We start from the raw sequence: 12832 nt of genomic DNA on the forward strand, positions 1-12832 counted from the left end.
GAGCTTCCCCATCCTTAACTGCCCTGTTTGCATCCTTTTCCATTTCCAGTTACCAAGAAGCATACCTGAATATGGCCCTGCATTTTCTTTTTCTCATTCTGCAATATTTGGTTTCTTTCCTCTTCCTCCTCAACCCTGGACTCCAAGTCATGGAGAATTTCTTCCAACTCTTGTTTTTTGGCAGCCAAGCGAGCCCTCATTTCCTCAGCTTCTGCAAAGAGCTCTGTCTCAGCCTGTAGCTGCTCTGCAAGAATGTTCTTCTCTTCTAGAAGCTGCAAATATACACAAAAGGTAGTAAAGCAGTAAAAATGACATTTCAAAGCCTCTCATGAGAGATTATACATATGACAACTACAAAGTTACTTAAAGGCCAAGTTCTGCTCCAATTCTTGACTCCCTGGCCAACATCCAAAACCAAAGACTTTTAGCAGAGAGCTTTTTCAGCAGTCCAGAAGACACCAGCTTTCACGATAGGGCTACAGCAATATTCACTCACTTGTCCTCCCAATTTAAGGAACAAATCCCACTGTACCTACTCCACCAGCCCCATTCTACCAGCAGCAGAAAGATGAGAGAAGTACCTGTTTCCTGGACTGTTCCTTGAACTCATCCCTACATTCCTAGGCCATGCCTTCCAGACCTTTTATCAATAGGAACTGATGCTTTGCCCTTCTAGATATCCATCCCAGTTCTATCATGTCTCAAAATTACCATAGTGATAAATACACATCTATCTTTACTGACAAGTCTTTCAGCTCTTCTTTAAATTGATATCAATGTTACTTATCAGCATAAATCTATTTTCAGTTTTGTCCAATAATTGCCGTAATTGCTTCCCCACATCTTATACAGCACATACACACCACAGAATTATCCTACCCTGAAAACACATCTGAGAAGGCCAATGACACTGCTACTTAAGTTCTGCAAACTAGGAAAGGCCAAAAAGATGTTTAGTTTTATTAACATGATACTTCTGCATTCCTAGAGGAATGGCTCATACTACATGTTCCTATTCCAGGTTTTAGCTGAGTGTGAAAGGAGTTTGCTTGCCTGATTGTCAGTGCTTTTGCTCACAAGTGTCTTCCCAACATGGCTCCCTCACATGGGATATAGTGCAATTCACATCCTAGATATCAAAAGCTGATCTTGGACACAAACCTGCTGATGTTTCCTTTCCATTTCCTCAAGTTCCGCCTCCACTTTTGTCTGTTTTTCTTTCACCTTCATTAGCTCCTCGTCCTTGGCTTGAAGTTCTTCTTCTTGACGAGTGACTTGAAGAAGAGGCTTCACCTGCAAAGATTTGAAATGAAGAAGTGAGAACATGTATTCACCTATTTACAGGCATCAAAGAAAGTCACAAAATATAACAAACCTTCGTGAAGACTCTCCACCACTGCCAGTGCCTAAGTTTCAAATATGCAGCACAATTCCTCTGCAGGATTTTCAGTGCACTCAGTTGCTGTTGTTTCTTTGCAAAGGCCCTGAAAACAGAAAGAGCAAAATATTTTGTGTTAAATACTGCTGATCAACTGTCCATGTTCTTAATTTTTAGGTTACCCAACCCTAGAACACTTGCAGACCATAAATAGATTTATTTTTAACTTTGAGTGGCTACACTGATTTATGAGTACTCATTCCTTATACGAAGAGGCAGAGCAAGAGCTGGATTCACCATTTTCAAAACATTATTTACAAATGCTATTTGTTCTTAGTCTTAGCAGACTTTTCTCTTAAAAAGATAAAATCAGGATGGATTTTATGCTGAACTGTCCCTTAATTTCATAAAAGCAGCTTTCCAGAGTACCTCTAAGAACCTCCAGTGGAGCAGGAGGAGAGATTTTTTGCAGCCACTAGCTATACTGTAAACGGCTGCATGTGTCACAAAGGCAAGATTAAGGAAAGAAGATATTGTTAAGGAATGAAAGTGCAAATTCTTATTAGGCAAAAATTCACCTAACACCCTGGATACAACTACAGTTTATCAGGCAACACACTAAGAAAGTCTTTCCTGAAACGGAAGTTTTAAGGCATAGCTCCCTATCAAAGAGACTTCAGATGACGAGAAGATCAAACCATAAAAGCACACATACTTCCGAGCCAGGTATCCTCTACAGACTGCCTGGAAGAAGATGATAATATCTGTGATCTTCAGATCTCGTTCTTCTTCTAAGTGTGCCAAGACACCAGCTCGGAAAAAGATCTTGCTCTGTCCAATTCTGTATAAGTTGGGGTCCAGCTCTAAGGCTCTGATCTAAATGGACAGGGAAGCACATTGTTTTTACATCAAGAAAAGGACCATTTTTGTTTCAACTTTTCAATGTTTTAACAATATTTAGATATAAATACTTACCATACGCTCACAGGCTTGCTTACCATCCATAAAACCTTTTGGAATTGCATTGGGAGTAAGGATCTCATACCTTTAAGCCAAATGAAAAAACACCTTTACATTCAACAATAAACTACATTATTATAAACCCATAAAGCTATAGTTATCAAGGGCACAGCTAAGGAATTTCTCCAGAAAGTTTTTCCAGTAGTCCATTTCAGAATGTTTCCCCTTCCCTACTGTCTTCAGAATAAACTTGTAGTATTTAAGTGCTTGAAGTTCAAGCCACTTCAAGACCTCACACATGGTTCTAAATTTTCTTCCAGTTGGGTGGGGGAGGGGGCAGGGGTGTGTCTTCAATTATTTAACAAGGAACTTTATATCATAAAAACTCAAAAGACTGTTCCTGCTGTTACCTCTGCCTAAATTCCTGGAACACTATCCTGTTTGGAAATCCTTGTCGACAAATCCTTATTCCTTCCAAAACACCGTTGCAACGAAGCTGATCTAGAACCAGATGTGGATCCAGTTTTCCAGCCTGGACAAACAAAACAAGCATGATTTTTAGTCTTTTAATTTGTATTAATAAAAAGCTGTAATTTAAGCTTCTCAGGCTACCCTCTACAAAGTCAACTGTCTAAATAAGGAGAAGTGGGGGGAATACTGAGAAGATCTGTGATCAGTGTGAAAACTTTGTGAAACCTGGCTTCTGATTTCAAAAGGAAAACATAGACAGCATGCATAAGTTAAAATGCATGTAAAGACTCTAATAAAAAGAAAGAATTAGAGGAGTGGTCTGTAATACCTACCCTCTTTTCATGATTTGGAATGATGCAGCGAACAAAATTGGGATTAGTGTTTCGGAGCGTTGCCATCAGCTTGGTGAGAGATTCTTTGTACAGCTGGCCAACAGTACGAAACATGCCCTTCTTGGTCTTGTACGCAGAGCCAAAAGCTGTCTCTGTTATTCCAGTGACCTGATCCAGACCCACAATACGATCCACTGGGAAGGACAAGAGAAAATAATTAAGTGGATTTTAATATTTGTTAGGTATAAAGATGGGCAGAAAGAGGAGCAATAGTGCAGCAGCAGAAGCTTTGCGGAACAAATGACAGAAGATGCCATCAGTAGGCAAGGCAGTCAGCAAGTACTAGGGATGCTGTGCAGAAGCAGTGGAACCAAAAGCCACAAACTTATACAGCAGAATAGTGTAGCTTTAGTAGGTACAGACTAAAATATCCAGCTCTTTACTTGCAGTTCTACATGACCAGTAAAGCCATTTTCTTTAAGTCAACTTTCAAGAGAGAGAAAGCTGCCTGGAAATTGGCAATTATTTGAATTCTTACAATGCAAAATATTTCTGGGTTGAACATTTGGAATTAGACATCTGTGCATATTTGCTTAAAATGAAGAGTCACTTATGGTAATTATATAGATTAAATCTGAGTTTTGTTGAGTATTCAAAAGTGTTTTGAAAGCATAACTATTTACAGAAGAGTTGGAAATAGTGTTATTTCTGTGACAAGGGGCGGGGAGGTATCTTCCAGACTTCCGCTAGTCTGCTATTTTGAAGAATTCTTCCAAGTTTTATATACAACTGCAAAGACCTCCCTAGCCAAAAGACAAGTTTCAAAACAGGAAAACTGCACACCAAAGCACTTCAAAGCTGCCATAAAGCATCAGAAAAGAGATTCTTTTTCTTTGATTTTTTTTGAACAATTTGGGTAAGGATCTCTATGGTTTCTTCAGAAGCACAAATTAGAAATCTGACTGCCATCATTAAAACCTTTAGGCCAAAAACATGAACATGATTCCATGTGCACATCAACAATTATTTAAACAGCTCGCAAAAAAGTTACACAGGTGGCTTAACACCTTAATAATTATAGTCAGCACTTCATAGTGCTGAGCAAATACACAACATATATTGGTTCTCCATGAAATCCAAGCTGGCCAGCCAGAAAGAAGCAACTGTATGTAGGCTACAACTTAAATTTGGTGAAGTTATCTTCAAATTCATTCAAACCAAAGCAGAGGGAATTATGCTGTGCTACCAGAATTAGTTTTGTATATGACAAATAAGTGACGGTATTTTATTCCATACTCATACTCAACTGGTTTTCAAAGGTCTATAAGAAAAAGGAAAATTAAAAGCAGAAAAATACAGGGCAACAAGTTTGAATAATCACTTGTAAGTCTGGCATGTAGTATAGAGCAGAGCCCAGATTCTCCACACATTTCTGAACACAAAAATCTAGGCAGCTTATTAAAGTTATAAGAATAAGTATGTGGTAAGTTCACAAGATCATATCCCAAATATTTACTTTGAAGCAGAATTCAGTTCTAAACCAGAAATGGGATAGAGATTACTGGGGATCAGTCTTACAGAGGATGAACATAACAGCTTGTAAGTATTAGAAACATGCACCCACCAGACACCACTAACAACTGGACACCATTCAGCTTTTGTTTGGCCACGTACTTTTTAAAATTTTGTAAGTATACCTGATAAATGTGCATCTTTTGTTTTGCTCCCCTTTGTCCTCCAACTTTAAAATGATTATTTGTATTTCAAAGAGGATTATTAAAGTTAAATTTCCCCTATAAGTTAAGAGCAGCCATTGAACAGCATAGCATGACTGGACAACCATCCATTGGCTAAAGCCTCTGAACTGAAGCCCTCTAGCAATTACTTTAGGAAACACCACTAGCTTCCTCAACTACGTAATGCATCATGAGTATTGGAAGATAAACCCAAGTAAAGATTGCCAGTCTGAAGGCACAACCTTCACATACACATATTTCTAAACTTGGGGAGAGGAATACAAGAAGGATGGGGAAGAGGTTGGATAAAATATCTAAAGCGTCTTCAAAGACATTCCAAATAAGTGGATTTGTTGATTTCTCGATACCTCAGAAAACGTGTGCAGCTTCTACAAAGGGAAATACTAAAATTAAGAGGTTTTTAAATAAAATAACAATTCCAACAAGTCTGGAAGAAGTTTATTTCACTTACTACCCACACTACAACTGCAGGACTCATTCTGATACTTCAATACATTCTTCAGCTCTCCTCACAAAAAATACATCCACGTTCTAACATGTTCCAGAGTTTCGTCAATGTTGGACTGCAGAAAGAAGCTTGATAGTGTTACAAAGCTTATGCATCCTCTCAAATGCTTGGAGCTACCAGAATTATCACTTACGAAGCAATTCTGCATCTCAACATGGAACTAGGAAGCAACAAACCTTTTTATCTGCAATGCTTAAATGCAATGCATAAAATATAGATGCTATATGTATGCAGCAGCAACTGAATAGGTATGCACTCAGAGACCATTTGCCTTGTGGAGGTATACCTAAGTTTAGCATGAAATGAAGAGTTCATGCAAGCCTACGAGCAAAAATGGTTTTCCTGTAGATACAACAGCCCTGCCTTGAGTAGGTCTACTGTTTTTATATCCATTCACCTGGTGGATCATGAAGACCAGTAATATTGTCATAGAAACAGGCTCTCTGAATATTCTGAATCTCTAAGGCAGAGAAACAGCAAAAACAAAGACAGAAGAGCAGATACACAAGACACTTCAGTTAGTATACAGAACAGGTTTATCAATTGCAAACAGATTAACTGTGCTACAAAAGCAATTAGGCCACAACATATTCCATGCACATTTCAATTATCTGTGGAAGCAGGTTTTGAATATTTGGACCAAAACACTTTTGCTTCTGTGCGTGTACTCAAAAGGAAAGGAGCAGATCCCCAACCAAAAAGTTCTTTATATATTCATTAAAGCTGCTCTCTGTAGCTGAACCAAGTAAGATGGAAACTCATGATTAACCTACAGCATCATCTATACCATAAGCTTAATTCCCTTCTTGAATAAGAAACTACAGGATTTTAATACTGTGACATGTAAATATACTCTAACTAATATACTGTGATGTTAAAGCCTAGAATAGAAAAGTCCCTGCTAAGTATTTATTTGGCTATTTCTGCTTCTTGGACAATTTTGGTAAAAGTGTTGATAAATACTTTAAGCTGATGTGCAAGTAAACTAGCTAAACAACAGTGTACAGTTAAAATAAGAATACATTGCATTTGATTTTAATATGCAATATCTAAGTACAGTACAGTATGGCTATTAATGAATTTTATTTTAGGAGATGCAGATTTCCAGGATATCACCCACCACTACACATGAAACAACTGTGCTGTTGCTCACATAAGACAACATTTTATTAACAGCAAGAACCACTACAGCTGTTTACATTCAAGACTCCACTGCAGCAAGTCCAACTAAGAGTTTTGGACAAGATTCCACATGAAATTTGACACAGGGTAACAAGTAATAAGTGAGTATCAGTTCAACTAATGAACATGAGAAGCAGCTAGTCAGAAATGGTACATGTGCAAGGGACCATAGGTGCAACCCAACTCCCTTGTATTTTTGGCACTGAACAATAGAGAAAATGCTGTAGATATTTACAATATAGAGGTGGAGGGTGAGGAGGGAACAGGCACAAAAAACCCAAACTCATCCAGCAAGGCAAAATTCACTAACAACTTGTGCGCCCAGAGCATGATCTCTTACCATCCTTCCAAAGCTCTGCAACAAATTTGTCAGAAGACTGGTGCAAGAGTGTAGCCACATTGTCATTCAGGGGGTCCATATTTTTCATCAACCACTCATCTGCCTTGTAGTCTACCTGTAGAGCAGCCAAGTTGCACATGATCAGATGGACTACCAGATTTAGCTTTAAATTTACCAGCATTAAAAAAAAAGCTTTCAGAATACTATACTGACATTTTCCTCCTATTCTCTTCTTGATGCTTGCTACGAGTTAGTTGTGCCTCCTTAGAACAGTTCAAAGTACCACAAAAAGTTATTATTCTTAGTTGTGCTTCCTTAAAACAGTTCAAAGTACCACAAAAAAGTTATTATTCTTTTGAAAGAGTAAATGGGAGTTTTCTTAAAAATTTAGCAATCTGTCTGTTTGCTTACTAATACCTAGTATACATTTTCAGCCTCATGCTACTGCCAAAATAAGGCTTCACTGTTCACTGTGAAGATGTAAAAACAACTCTAGTATAGATCCTAATTACTTTAAATTACTAGAGAGTCAATTAAGGAATGCTGCAGCATGAATTTTTTAAATTTCACTACAGCAGATATACTTAAACACTTTGTTCTATAAAGAAAACAAACAAAGCTCTTATCTTGACAGAACCAATTCTGTGGATTGCAATTAAGCTGTATCTCAGCACTTGAACACTCAATGCTCACACGGGTTTCATCCCAACCCAAAAGAGTGCCCTAAAATTCCACAAGTCCAACAAAACCTCTGTATAGACTAGCATGTTTTTGCTTCAACCAAACCAAGAGTTTGCTATTTTTAAGTAACCGCTTTAGAAGGAAAGCCACATATAAATGTTTCCAGCATCCAAAACCAAATCAGATCATTATGTTCGTACTTCTTGAAGGAAAAGTTATTTTACAAACGATTCCAGTTTTGAAGGAATACACATTCTGATCAAAAATTGAAAAATGCCTTCTGTCAGAGGAAGATATGCAATGCCAGTCAGTATTCCAGAAATGCTGCTCAGTCTGGCAGAAGTAAACCTTTGTTCAGAACAATTACTTCCTAGTAATCAGGCAGTAAGCTGGTTTACTTCATTTTGATTACCTAAAAGTAACCCACTATTAACTGCTTAACAGTGATGATTTCATTACTTCCAAGTAACTGTTTTAAATATTGATACAATAAAATGTATAATTTCTTTATTTCACTTTTTGCTACAGTTATCTAGTTGGCACCACTGACATCAACAAATAGGTAACAACAAGCCACTAGTGCTTTAAATGAAAATTAAAGGATATCTCTTAATCATTCGCACAACCTGTTTCTTCTAAATATCAGGGCAAAAACTGGTACTAGGATTAAGTTTTAACTATTTATGAAACTAATTACATAGCATGGCCCTATAGAATAGACCTGGTGATCATGAAGGATCCACAAAATACAAGAATCGCAGTTATTTCATGGACCTGTTCACAACGCACTGGAGCTCTGTCCTCCTCAGTGGGAGACTAAAGATTGAACTAACAGTAAAAATAAAAAGGTATCAGCTTACCTATAAAAGGGGATATACAGAAAGTCTTATGTGAACTGAGGAGATACAAGTGAAGATGGTACTGACAACAGCCCTACTTCAAGCACAACTATCAGCTTGGAAACATAGATATTCAGAAGAGATACATTTCAATAAAGTCCTGAAAAAAACTCAGCTGTAAGACCTGACAACAAAATTAAAGGAAACTGAAATATATGCTTAATTTAATTTATATTTTTCTGTTCTATTATTCGGTAACAAGAGCTCCATCAGAGCTCGCCTGAATATGTTCAAGAAAATTAAACAAGGCCACCATCCTGCACAAGTATTTCTAAATTTGGTAGCTATACTGCACAGTACTTTCCCAAAACCAACATTGCTAACCAAGTATTTAACATTTAACCTTACCTTCCCAGCATAGTGAATAATGCAGAAATCTGCTTTGTCCTTTAGTTGTCTTGGCTTTTGGAACTTGGAGTGTGTTCCTTGCTCTTGGACCAATTTTTCCACAAATGTCTTGTCAGTAGCTTTAGGGAACCAGCATTCTTCATCCAGTAATGCTAACACACCAGGAGGATTTGCCTGAAATTTAGTTGGATTTAATCTGTGTTAATATTTAATATATATCTTTTTAAATTTTTTATATTTAAAACACACCATTGAATGCCAAAATAAGAAGTTGTCTAAACTGATTCAGATTTGATTTAAATTGAAACAAGCTGTGGGGGAGTCCAGTCCAATGAAAGACATTGACTGGTTTAAACAGATTCATTCCAATGTATATGGAGCCAGACATAACTGACGTGATCTGGTGCTGACTAGAGCCTTGCTTTGAGCAGAGACTGGAATAGATGACCTCCAGAGTTACCTTCCAAACATTTCTGTGACGTGTATGTACACAGCAGCTCATCCGCATTTCCACAGTACTTAATGTCATGCTTTTAATGTCATACTTTAATGTGGGCTAAACTCAAGACAATTATTCCTCCCAGCCACTCGATACTACTGTGGCAGCCACCGAGCTTGCCAAGCCCTGTGTTGATATCCAGTAGCAGCATCCAAAGAGATTCAGCAGGCTTAACTTGAGCAGCCAGCATAATTTTATATACTCTCTCTCTTTCCATATAATTTAAGCACTCCATTCTTAAAATGAAGTAGGAAACAACCAATGTCTGTATTTTACAGCTGTAGAATTGTTTGACAGGATCGTTTTCCTCAGAGAGGACAGACTGACGTACACAGGAAAGCAATGGGGAAAAAAATAAAGGTTTGTAATGATTTATACTTTAAAAGTTTCTAGTGAATATAAAGTTTACACATTTGAAGAGAGATGTTTCTATGTGCATACTACATGGCATCACATTTACAGATCAATTATGAAGGTACTGACATTTGCTTTTTTTTAAAAAAAAATAATTAAAAAAAAAATCAAGTAACTTGATGCATTTTAGGATATTCGCCTAAACATCTGCATACTGAAAGCATCCACACTTACCTCCTGAGGCTTTTTGGCAGAAACTTTACCTTCCAAGGAGGCAGAACTTTCTGAAGTTCCATACACAAAGTGCAAACCTTTAAGAACTGAAACAAGATTTCCCTTTTCCTACTCTAAGAACATAGCTCATGGGCTTTTCTGTTCTTCAGGATGCATAGCATCACTGCCAGCTTAAGTGTATTCTAAAATACATGCACAGAAGTGTAGAGAGTAGTAACTGCAATGCCCCAGGTTTAATTTAAGAGGTCATAAAATAATTTTGACAGCATAGCTCAGAGGTGTGAAGAACAATAACTTTCAGGAATGATGATCTTTGTTCTCCCCCAACTGGTCCTCCTGCTCTTTGAAGCCCTCTTCAGCTTCCATATATTGAACACCCAGAAGAATATGTTAAAAAGCACAGTGATTAAAGCCACATTTAAGACACTGTTTTCTTATTTGCAAGGCAGATTTATGGGGAAAACACTACCCTAAAGAAATTTCAGGAATTTTGCTATTGATCTCAAATGAAAAAAAGTTTACCATAAGTCCTGAAAAGCTGTCTAACTGAGCCACCCCTCTAAAGCTCCTGTAACAATGGCATGGTTTAATATGAAAATGACAGGATTAAAGACTTCATTAGTACTAGGGGAAAAAAGTATAGTAGCTTCGTATCTTTAGCTCAGTATTATACCCTAACATTAGGGCAAAATCCCATAAGGATAAATCCTTTTACTAATACATGGTATTTTAGACTTCAGACTTCGGCATTCAAGTTCATTCAGCTTTTGTGACAGCTCCGCAAGAAACATCTATACAGTCTTACAATTTTCAGGCAGTAAAAGACAAACTCAGAAGTCTAACCTTTTCTCCTTAGAGCATTATTAATGCACAAACTTACAGGTCTTTCAATTAAGTCAATGCAAGGCTGCAGATCCAGTCCAAAGTCAATGAAATTCCACTCTATACCCTCTCGTTGGTACTCCTCTTGCTCCAGGATAAACATTGTGTGGTTAAATAACTGCTGAAGCTTCTCATTGGTGTAGTTAATGCAGAGTTGCTCAAAGGAGTTCAACTACAAGAATAACATTAGTAAGCAAGAATAATTCAGTGACAGGATTTATCACATATCTGGAAGTCAAAAGTTTGACTTATAAGGAAATTCTCCAAAACTCTGCAATATTCAAATTTAATTGAAACAAAATCAGAAAAAGCATTATACAAATCTCTAATGTTCCCCATTACATATAGTTAAACTAACATATAGTAGGAAAAACCATCACACACAAAAACTATTTAGACTAAAGCATGACTTTTTTGACACTGTAATTTAGGGTTGTCAAAGCATTTGCACACTACAAAAAAAACAAAAAAACCAAAAAAACAAAAAAAACCCACAACCCTCCTGCAGCCTTGGAATATACATGCATTAAGTGGCTCTACAGTTAGTCCAGAACACACATTAGCAGGGAAAAGAAACATCTGATTAGCGGTGGTTTGAAGTACCTCGAAGATTTCAAATCCAGCAATATCCAGAATTCCAATAAAAGATGCTCCTTGTCGTTTGGTCCTGTCCAAAGCTTTATTAATGCGGTGAACAAGCCAGCGGAAGAGGCGTTCATAGGTGGCCTTTGCCAAAGCTTCCACTGCAAAATCTGCCTGAAAATCCAAACAGGAAAAATTATTTACCCTGGAGAAGTCATCAAAAGAATACAGGCATGGATGTTATCACAAATAACTAAGTAACAGAAGAAGTTTAATGGAGTTAATACCACTGAGGAATGAAAACAAGCAGTAGAACCAGTATGTAGTTTGACTGATGTTTTTTAAAAAAGATTTTTTTTAAACTGTTCCATACAAAAAAAAAAGCTCTCCGCATGTTTGATACACACAACAACATTAAAGAATGAAACCAGCAGAAGGTCAAGGAAAGGGAAAAGTTTCTTCTATTCTACCATTGATTTTTTACCATATAAGAACATTTAATACAGACAGTAAGCTTAAATAAAGTCAGTGGCAGTACACACTTAATCCCAATTTTCTTTATTAAGAGTTAATCAAGATGAGGTACAGTTTTTCACTTCATCTTTAAAGCACCAAAACTTACTTGTTCTTTGGTCTGGGCTTTCTGAACGTAGTCTCTGCCAACTTTGATGCGCGGTGTCAGTATGGCCCGGGTGAACTCCATTACGTTCATTCCCAGTAGATGGCAGAGTTTCTGTGCGACTGGAGATCAAAGTCATAAATGGCAGCACTTAAATCCTCCACCCTCCACAGCAGCTAGCAACATCAGTGAAACAAGCTACTGACAAAGGCTGTTACGTGCCAGCTTAAAAATTGAACGGCCATTCGAAATAGCTGTTAGGGAGATGCACTCCTGTCCTGTGAACAGATCTACCCTATCACACAGCCCGCATCTGCAGGGCCTCCATCTCTAAGGCTGATGAAAGTCTCTACAGAAGTACACCACTGAATTTCCTTAGGGGAATGCAAAAAAAACACTAGACCTCATGAAACTGCAGGGAAGTCATGTAACAGTCCGTAGCCCACACACAAGCATTCCTTCTGTTACTTTAAAAGGGAACACTCATTTTCTCATCTCCAGAAAAAAAGCACAGTATGAGGATATCACACATCAACTCCATCATACTAAAGGTTGCTTAAAAACTGTTTCAGTTTAGGCAGGTATGCTAGTGTAATGCTTCTATTACAGACTATATCAAAATACGTTGTTTAAATTTTAAAAATGGATTTGTAATATTTTATATAGAAAAATAACACAGAGCAGCGCACTTTTCTTTAAACGCCATGAACTCTCCTGGTGTCATGTTCATTATTTGAAATAATGCATTACCCACACCATTGTTACCTATTCTTTTTCTAAATAAATTTTCCAGTAGGTTAGGTGTT

The 12832-nt window shown here is 37.4% G+C and overlaps 1 protein-coding gene across 1 annotated transcript in view; it reads right to left on the reverse strand.

The window, feature by feature from the left end:
* MYH10 (myosin heavy chain 10) overlaps positions 1-12832 on the reverse strand; it is a 104662-nt gene that overhangs the window by 20917 nt on the left and 70913 nt on the right. Inside the window, exons 11-22 of the mRNA XM_075044849.1 lie at positions 12030-12148; positions 11429-11581; positions 10824-10997; positions 8857-9030; positions 6929-7043; positions 3142-3335; positions 2749-2870; positions 2354-2423; positions 2094-2254; positions 1376-1484; positions 1162-1293; positions 66-272 (exon numbers count right to left, since the gene is read on the reverse strand). Of these exons, the coding sequence (XP_074900950.1) occupies positions 66-272; positions 1162-1293; positions 1376-1484; positions 2094-2254; positions 2354-2423; positions 2749-2870; positions 3142-3335; positions 6929-7043; positions 8857-9030; positions 10824-10997; positions 11429-11581; positions 12030-12148 (1730 nt within the window). The remainder of the gene's footprint in view (positions 1-65; positions 273-1161; positions 1294-1375; positions 1485-2093; positions 2255-2353; positions 2424-2748; positions 2871-3141; positions 3336-6928; positions 7044-8856; positions 9031-10823; positions 10998-11428; positions 11582-12029; positions 12149-12832) is intronic.

Source organism: Buteo buteo, chromosome 13, assembly GCF_964188355.1.
Source record: "Buteo buteo chromosome 13, bButBut1.hap1.1, whole genome shotgun sequence".
In the NCBI taxonomy this organism is placed as follows: Eukaryota; Metazoa; Chordata; class Aves; order Accipitriformes; family Accipitridae; genus Buteo; species Buteo buteo.